This window comes from Microtus oregoni, unplaced genomic scaffold (assembly GCF_018167655.1).
Source record: "Microtus oregoni isolate MIOR12 unplaced genomic scaffold, Mior012 000074F_005, whole genome shotgun sequence".
Classification (NCBI taxonomy): domain Eukaryota; kingdom Metazoa; phylum Chordata; class Mammalia; order Rodentia; family Cricetidae; genus Microtus; species Microtus oregoni.
In genome coordinates this window covers 53,962-63,629 of record NW_024543992.1, presented here as the reverse complement: position 1 = coordinate 63,629, position 9,668 = coordinate 53,962, and the positions used below count along the sequence as shown (strand labels likewise).

General features: G+C 42.9%; 1 protein-coding gene across 1 annotated transcript; it reads right to left on the bottom strand.

Annotated features, from left to right (window-relative positions):
• Positions 1–2,880: 2,880 nt before the first annotated feature.
• Positions 2,881–9,375, bottom strand: LOC121441261 (glutathione S-transferase P-like). The gene is made up of 2 exons (XM_041642408.1): positions 9,322–9,375; positions 2,881–3,261 (listed from the first exon to the last, which is right to left on the bottom strand). Exons 1-2 carry the CDS (start codon positions 9,373–9,375, stop codon positions 2,881–2,883), a joined length of 435 nt encoding a protein of 144 aa, XP_041498342.1.
• Positions 9,376–9,668: the final 293 nt, after the last annotated feature.

The window sequence follows — 9,668 nt, the reverse complement described above, 5'->3', positions numbered from 1 at the left end:
TATTCCCCAGTCAGCCCGCACAGTACGCGCTGGAGCTTTGAACACTAGCCAGCATGAAGGATCTGGAGCCCTGAATGCCAACCATCCTGGAGGATGCTGACAGTTTGGCTTCAGCTTGTGTTTTCTCTATTTGCATCCGAGGTATACGGTGTTCTCTGCAAATATGATCTTATCCACTAGTTCAGCTGGACAACCAAGGAGAGCCACAAAATCTTACATTATTTGGAGCGGGGTGCTCCGAGACCTTCCTTACCAACTCTTGTGGAAGTGTTTCGTATCTGCAGCTGTGAACTATATCTAGTAACCTACTGCTTCTAGAAACAGCACCACCCAGTCATGCAGGGGACTGCCCTTCCATTCTTGTGTGTGTTTTATTTGGGTTGCAGGACAGCAGACCTCCAGCGTTCTTTCTACTCTCTTTGTCCTGGTTAATCCTCTCCATTTCTGTTTCCCATCTCCTCCATTCCTGTACCCTCAACTCCCCAATCTGTTCTCTCCTGCTTCCTTCTCTACTCAAACATTCCCTGACTGCTATTTCCCTGCTTTCCTTTCTTTTTTATCTTATACTATTATAAATACTGTTATTTTAATAGTATTTTATACTATTTCTCTCCTTTAAGTTACCCTCCAGATGTCCCAGTCCTAGGTTTCTGGCTTCCATGAGTAAGTACTCCATCTTAAACAAGCAGAAATAAAAAATAAAAGCTGGGCTCTTCATATGAAAGAGAATACGTGATATTTGTCCTTCTAAGCCTTGGTTACTACTTTTAGCATAATTTTTCTATTTTCACCCATTCCTCTACACATTTCAGTTTCACTTTTTAGCTGAAAAAGAACCACATTATTTTCATCATCCATTCATTAACTGATGAACATCTAGATTGGTCCCCTTTCTTGGGTTTATTGCAAATAGAAAAGCAATCAACGTGGACGTGCAGGTATCTTTGTAGTATGACATAGTCCGATGCGAATGAGCTCTGATGAAAGGATGAGGGAATGAAATGCTCATTTTGTGTCCTTGCCCAGGGGCAGATTTGGAAAGGTTCAGTCTGGGTTTGGGGCTAGGGCCTTGAAAAAGTTAGGGTTTCCATTTCTGGGAATCTGACTTTTCCTCTCTGAAGAGACTGGTATGGTCAGTCTTAAGGCTGCTATGTACTTGGTCTGTGAAACACTTGAGATATCCTTTGTTCCTCTGTGCAAAATTGTTTGACCAGCTTCCTGCTGACTTCGTCCCATTTTACATTTTTGAACCATTTATAAAATGTTGTACTTCTTAATACATTCACTTGACATAAGTCATCTGGTTATGCAAGACGCTGCTGGACCCAGCCTTCTTTTTATCTTCTTCATTTTTCTTATTCCCAGCCTTCCCCGTTGACACCTCACCACTGTTTGCAACCCTTCCTTCTGGTTCAAGTTAATTGGATGATTTTATTTTAGTGTTTCTGAGAACTCTCCAGAAAGATTTCCAAAGTGGCTGCTCTAGTTTCCACAAACACTATATCTTGGTTCTGTTTCCGCACATCCATACCAGCATGTGTATTATTGGTGGTCTTGATGATGGTGGAATCTTCCAGTAGTTTTAATTTGTATTTCCCTGATGGCTAAGTATATCCAACACATCAAAGCACTCACTAGCCATTTGTTCTTTTTGTTTTTTTCTCCAACATTTTTACTTAGTTCTCTAAAAACAGTAGTCCATTTTTAAAAATTGGGTTGTTTCAGAGCCTACCAGAATTTTCAGTAAAGAGACCAGAGAGACTTTATCCAGCAACTGGTGGAAATGAGCCTTAGAGTTTCCATTGCTGTGAAGAGATATCATAGCCACTGCAATTCTTATAGAGGAAAACATTTAATCGAGCTAATTAGTTGAGTGGCTCGCTTACACCTCAGAGGCTCAGTCCATTATCCTCATGGTGGGACATGGTGGTGTGCTGGCAGAAATGGTGCTGGATCTGAGAGTCCTACATTTTGATTAGTAGGCAACAGAAAGTGGTCTGGGATACTGAGAGTGGCTTAAGCGTATAATAACCTCAAAGTCCACCTCCACAGTGACACACTTTCTCCAACAAGGCCACACCTACTCCAACAAGGCCACACCTCTTAATAGTGCCATGCTCTATAAGCTTATAGGGACCAATTATATTCAAGCTACTACAGAGTAGATGCAACATCCCAGAGCCAAACATTAGACAAAGCTTGGGGGAGTCCTACAAAGAAGGGGGAGAAAGGATTGGAGGAACCAGAGGGAGTCAGAGAGAACATGACCTACAGAATCCATTCACTGGAACTCATGGGAGCTTGCAGAGATCAGGGAACATGTAGGGGTCTGACCCAAGTAGTCCTCTGCATATATGTTATGACTGAGTAGCTTGGTGTTCTTTTGGAATTCCGAACAGAGGGAGTGGAGAGGTGGTATCTGGCTCTTATGCCTGTTTATGGGACCCTTTTCCATCTGTTGGGTTGCCTTATCCAGCCTTGACGTGATGGGATGTGCCTCATCTTACTGTAGCATCTAGTTAATGTCCCTGAGAGACCTGCTCTTTTCTTAAGGAAGATGGAGGGGGCATGGGTCTGGGGGAAAGGGGATCTGGGGGGAGACTGGGGGAAGGGGATGGAGGTAGGGGAAACTGTGGCTGGAATGTAATATATGAGAGAATAATAATACATTTAAAAATGGGCTTTTGTTTCATTGGTATGCTGATTAGCTGTTTGTTTTTGCCAAGTGAACACAAACTATACTCAGAAATCCTCAGTTGAAAAAATGTCTCCATTAAATTAGTCTGTAGACAAGTCTTTGGAGACATTTTCTTTTTTTTTCTGTCTTACAAACTTTATTAGTGCTGGGGAAAGGACAGGCAGCTCCGGTCTCTCCCTACATTACTGCTTGCCGTTGCCATTGATGGGAGGGTTCAAATGGTCAGGGGAGGACAGGAAGGCCTTGATCTTGGGCCGGGCACTGAGGCATGCCACATAGGCACTGAGCAGGGGGAAGTTGTCCAGGCAGCCAGGGGCCAGGACCTGGTGGATCAGCAGCAGATCTAGCAAGTTGTAATCGGCGAAGGAGATCTGGTCACCCACGATGAAGGCTTTGCCTCCTTGGTTCTGGGACAGCAGGGTCTCGAAAGGTTTCAGGTGTCCAGGCAGGGCCTTCACATAGTCATCCTTCCCTTCCTCATATTTGGTGTAGATGAGGGTGATGTATTTCAGGCGAAGGTCTTCCACCCCATCATTCACCATATCCACCAGGGCAGCCTCCTTCTGATGTTACCATCTACGCAGCTCGGAATTCGTGCCTCCATCTATGCAGCAGCCATGCTGCTGTACACCATTGTCTACTTCCCAGTTCGAGGGCGCTGTGAGGCCATGCACATACTACTGGCTGACCAGGACCAGAGCTGGAAGGAGGAGGTGGTGTCCATAGATACTTGGATGAAAGGCTTGCTCAAGTCCATCTGTCTGTATGGGCAGCTCCCCAAGTTTCAGGATGGAGACCTTACCCTGTACCAATCTAATGCCATCTTGAGGCACTTGGGCCGATCCCTTGGGCTTTATGGAAAAGATCAGAAGGAGGCTGCCCTGGTGGATATGGAGACATTTTCTTGAGTAAAGATTGAAGTTGGAGGGAGGTCGCAGCCCCCTGTGGGTGGTGCCAGGCATGTGGTCCTGAGCTGTATAAGAAAACAGGCTGATCAAGCCATGGAAAGCAAGCCAGTAAACAACACCCCTCCATGACCTCTGCTTCTGTTCCTGCCTCCAGGTTCCTGCCTCAACTTCCTGCTCTGACTTCTCTTCATGAACTGTAAGCTGAAATAAACCCTTTCCTCTCCAACTTCCTTTTAGCCATGTTGTTTTATCACAGCAATAGAAAGCCAAGTAAAACAACTGATGTTTAATTTTTTTTTGTGTATTCTGAACACTAATCCTCAGATGTAGAGTTGGCAAAGATTTTTTTCCTCACTCTGTAGACTCTTCTTTAGAATGACAGCTTTTTATGCTGTATAGAAGCTTTTCAGTTCCACGAGACCCCATTTGTCAATCATTGGTCTTATTTCCAAAACTACTGGAGGAGACCTGTTCAGAAAGTCATTACCTATATTTATGTTTTGAAGAGTACTTCTTACTTTTTCTTTTATGTGTTTCAGGGGTGTATTTGGTTTCATATGGAGGTTCTTTTTCGTTTGTTTGTTTGTTTTGGCTTTCCAAGACAGGGTTTCTTTCTCTGTGTAGCAGTCCTGGCTGCCCTGGAACTTGGTCTGTTGGCCAAGCTGGTCTTGAACTGACAGAGATATGCCTGCCTCTGTCTCCGTAGAGTGCTGGGATTAAAGGTATGTGCTACTACCACCTGACCATATTCAAGTTCTTGATCCATTTGAAGTTGAATTTTCTTTGAGAGTTAGAGATCTATTTTTGTTCTTTTACTTTTTTGGTACTCTGGCTTCCAACTATCATTTAATGAAGTTAATTTCTCCAATGCATTTTTGACATCTTTATAAAAAATATGGTTGTTGTATTTGTGTGACCTTCTACTTGGGTTCCTTATTCTATTCCATTTATATATTGATATAGGAAGTCCTTCTGTATTTGTGTTGCTTTCATTGGTTGAGTAAAGAAACTGCCTTGTCCTTTTGATAGGGCAGAACTTAGATAGGCGTGGAAAAGAGAACTGGATGCTGGGAAGAAGGGCAGTGTGGCAGATGCCATGGTTCTCCTGCCCGAGACAGATGCTGGTTAGACTCATGCTGGTAAGCCACAGTGAAGTGGTGATACACATTAATGGAGATGGGTTAAACCGATATGTAAGAGTTAGCCAAGAAGAAGCTAGATATAATGGGCCAGGCAGTAATTTAATTAATACAATTTCTGTGTGGTTATTTTGGGGGCGAAGCTAACTGGGTGGGATGAAACAAAGGGGTCTTGTACTCCATACTACAATCTATGGTCTGTTTTGTGCTAGTATCATGCTAGTCTTATTATCACAATTTTTATTCTAAATGTTCGCGGAGCAGCTGCCAGGCTGGCAGAAATGGTTGTGGGTCCCTGCAAGATCCCCTGGTGGTTTAAGAGCAGTGGCCCATCCCTGGCAGGCGGGCGGCCCCTTCTTGTGGCGAGCGGGCAGGGCCAGCCCTCGGCGGTCTGGGAGAGCCAAGAGGGCGAGTGTAAACCGGTGGTGGGTAAAAGACACATAGACACATAAAATAGGCATAAAGCAGACATTTATTAAGGGAGAGAGAGAGAGAGAGAGAGAGAGAGAGACAGAGACAGAGACAGAGACAGACAGGAGTGAACAGGTGAGAGAGGAACAGTAAGTGGGGAGCCAAGATGGGTACAGAAGGTCAGAGGTAGCGGGAGTGGGCGTGGCTTGTCTCTTAAAGAGACAGGAAACCATAACAACAATTCTGTAGTATAACTTGAAACCAGGTGTGGTGGTACATCCTATATTATTTTTTCTTTTGAGCATTGTTGGGCTATCTTTGGTCTTATTTTATTTCACATAAAATTTAACATTGTTTTTCTGTGTCTGTGAAGAATGGACCTAGAGCTTTTGTTGGTATTGTACTGAATTTGTGGATTGCTTTTGGTAGAATGGTCCTTTTTATATTTTTTTCCCAGTCCATGAATGTAAAAGGTTTCGGAACAAATGTAATAATTTAAAAAGGAAAACCTTCTAAAGAATCAAGACAGAAAGAACACATTGTAAACAGAGCCTTCTTGCATTCATAAACTTTGCATGATGTTCAGTAAACAGATCTTCAATATTTCCCACACTTTGATTTCAACAAAACATTTCCTAATCTATCTCCCAAAAATGAAAAATATGGGAGCCAGAGATGATCATAATACATTGTATACATGTATTGCATTCTCAAAGAATAAGGATTTAAAAAGCTGTTACCAATTGGCAAGCTATAGGCCTGAGAATCCCAGTGTCCACATACACATACTTATCAGCTTGTCAATTATAAAGCAGGTGGGAACTCCGGTGGGATGACGCTCTCATAACAAAGCAACAGGTTTCATACTCGGGAAGGTCTTAACTATGGTTCATTTACTTGAAAGGCCTTAGGATCTCCGCAAAGGACAGCTAAGTCCCACAACCACCCCCATCCCCATTGTGGAGATATAACTTTGGGTAGGGCAGCTTTTTTTTTTTTGTTAGCTTCGGGGTGGGTTTTGTGCCTGAAAGAGCAAACAATAGCATCTAATTTACAATTTTCTTTGTAATTCTTTCTTTGTAATTTGTCTGTTATAGTCAAGTTCCTATGAACTTTATATTGTTATTTTGAAAGGTTACAGGTTTGCCTTCTGGAGAGTGATACTGGGGGTTGAACCCATCATGTACATTCTAGGTTAAGCTATATCCATAACCTTTGTTGACTTTTTTATTTTGAAATATGGTCTTCTTAAGTTGGCCAGGCTGACCTTGATCTTTACTTCAGAAAGATCTTAATTTTTGATCTTCTAGCTTCAGCCTTCTGAGTAGCTGAGATTTCAGGCCTGTAGCACCAGGGCTGCCCAGTTTTGCATATTTTTTTTCTTTCAAGACCCACATATATTTCTATTAATGTAAAAGCACAGTTCTAACCTTTTTATACTCTATTAATTGTCATGATCTTCGAATAAAGAAACTTACAATATGATGTGTCGATATGCAATGTGTCAGAACTGTGTTACTATCATGTTCCAGTTGTATGTGTGTATACTTTCTTTCCCTTTTCCTTTTTTGTGGGTATATGTGTGCATGTGTATGCATGTGTGTATGTTTTTGTTTGACCATATGTATGTGCATGTGTGGGAGGCCAGAGGACACTTCCAGGTGTCATTTCTTAGGAACCTTCCATTTCTTGTTCTTTCAAAAAATATTTTTAAATTATATGCATATGTGTGTGTCTCTATGTGGATTTTTGTACCTGAATGTGGTACCCTCTGAGGTCAGAAGAGGGCATCAGATTCCCTGGAGATGGAGTTACAGGAAGTTGGGAGATAACTCATCTGTAATGGGATGTGAATGCCAATCCTCTGCAAGAACCGTAAGTGATGTTAACTACTGAGCCCTTCTGATTCTGTTTTAAAATTTATTTCTAAGTGACAAAATTATACAAATTGATGGGGGTATAATGCGATGCATAGGCATATTGCCAAATGAGAGTGAACAGCATATTTATTATCTCCAAAAGTCACTTCTTTGTAATGAAGCATTTAAAGCCTTCTTGTAGCAATTTTGAAATGTGCACTATATCATTGGTAATTAGAGTCATCCCACCATGCAGTATGATACAAGGACTTCTTCTTCTCTTCTAGTTGCACATGAGTCTCAGCCTCTCTTGCCCCTCCTTCAGCCTCTTCTCCCAGCTCCTGGTAAGCATTACTCTACTTTCTGCTTTTAGGAGATCTAGTTTTTTTTTTTAAGATTCTATTATGACTGCAATCATGTAACATTTGTTTTTCTGTCTAGATTATATCATTGATCATAATGCATTCCAAGTTTAAATATGTTCTCACAAATGGCAGGGTTACGTCCTGTTTATGGCTGGATATTATTGCATTGGGTATATATGAACATTTGCTTTATCCACACATCAGTGTATGGAGACTTGATGATAGCATGAAGTGGAGTTGACTCTCTGAGTTGAATCTTTTTGGTGACCTTTGATCATCCTGTACCTAATATTTGTGTCTTTTTCTAGGTTTGGGAAGTTCTGTGGTATTATCTCTTAAAATAAGCTTTCCAGAACTTTGTTCTTAAGCCTCTCCTGAAACCTGCAGAGCCGAGTATTTGCTCATTCAGCTCTGCAGTTCCTGGGAGTGGTTTTTATTTGTTCTCATTTTCTTTTCTTGTCTGTCTCCGCCTGATGCTGGGCCTTGCCATGGGAAGGTGGTCTATTTCTTTCTCCTTTCCTCGAGTGGGCAGGAACTCTTCATGCTGTGCTGCCTTGGCTTGGGAAAAGGATGAACTGGGAAGGCCTCATGACTACCATAATCACAGTGATCCTGCATCATAACTTGATTCCACAATGATATACACAGTCCAGCAAGAGACAGGCTGTCTTAGTTAGGGTTTTTATTGCTGTGAAGAGACTATGACCAAGACAATGCTTCTAAAGAAAGCATTTAGTTGGGGTGGCTCACTTACAGCTTCAAATATTCAGTCCATTATCATTATGATGGGGAGCATGGTGACATGCTGGAGGGCATGGTCCTGGAGGAATAGCTGAGAGTCCTACATCCTGCAGGCAACAGGAAGTAGGCTGACTGTGACACTGAGGGAAGCTTAAGCAAAAGACAACAAGGTTGTACCCACTCCAACAAAGTCACATCTAATAGTGCCACTCCCTATGACATTGGGGGAGGGGGGCAGCAATTGCATTCAAACTGCCACATAAGCTAAGGCCCACACTTCTACAATCCTTCAGCCACTGGGGTTTATTTACAGCATGAACTTCATGGCCAGTGGCTAGCTGACAATGAAGGGATTCATGATATAACTCTGCCTGGTGAGGGCTGGAGTCCTTGCTTGAGGTGAAGACTGGTCCAGGGCTTCATCCTCAGGCACAGGCCTTGGGGTCAGGGGTTGCTGTGCTTTGACTGATGCCTTTTTTTTTAATTTAAAAAATATTTTTCATCTATTATACATATGGACCATAGTTTCTGGTATCTCCTCTCCTTCCCTCTCTCCTCTCCTCCCCACTTCCCATGTACCCCCCTTCCACTTCTCCTCTGCCTCTGTTAAGAAAGGGGCAGGATTCCCGTGGGCTTGATCAAAGCCTGGCACATCAAGCTAAGGCAGGACCGAGCTCCTCCCCTTGCATCAAGGCTGGGCAAAGCAACCCGGCATGAGAAACAGGTTCCTAAAAGCCAGCTAAGCACCAGGGACAGGTCCTGATCCCACTACTAGGAGCCTTACAAAGACACCAAGCTACACAACTGTCACCCACATGCAGAGACCTAGGTCGATCCCACGCAGGCTTCCTAGCTGCTGGTCCAGCGTCCATGAACTCCCAGGAGCCCAGGGCATCTGTCTCTGTGGGTTACCTCTCATGAACTCTACTAGCTGGCACAATCCCTCCCCCTTTCTTCAGCAAGCTCCTGGAGCTCCGCCCAGGATCTTTGCATCTGCTTTTGGCTGCTGTATTTTATTTTTTATTTATTTATTTTGGCTGCTGTTTTTATATCACTGTTGTGGGCCTGGTGCTGAGTACCAGGAAAGATTCCTGTGTTTACTTCCTTTTATTTCCCCCCTGGTGTCTTTCTTCACACAGTGCTGCCCACGGTTGAGGGAAGGATAGTGGAGGCAGCCTAAGGCGCTAGCCTGGGTCTTACCTGAAGCTCATTGTAACACCATCTGTAACTCCAGTTTCGTGGATACAGCGCCATCTTTTGGCCTCAGACGGTACTGCAGGCATGTGATACCTATACTTTTATGCAGAAAAATTCATATACATAAGGATAAATCATTCAAAAATGTTTCTTTCTTGAAAATCTTTGATCTAGAATACCTCTCCTACCTCTAGACATAAAGATTCCTAAACGTGGAATGTGAAAGTGGAAGTAGGAAAGGATTAAAATGAAAGGTTTGCCATGCTAAGCATAGCTGGCATCAGACCTTGCTGGTCTCTTGTATCCTTGCTGTAACTTTTGAAAAAGAACACTGGGTCATTTCTGCCTCG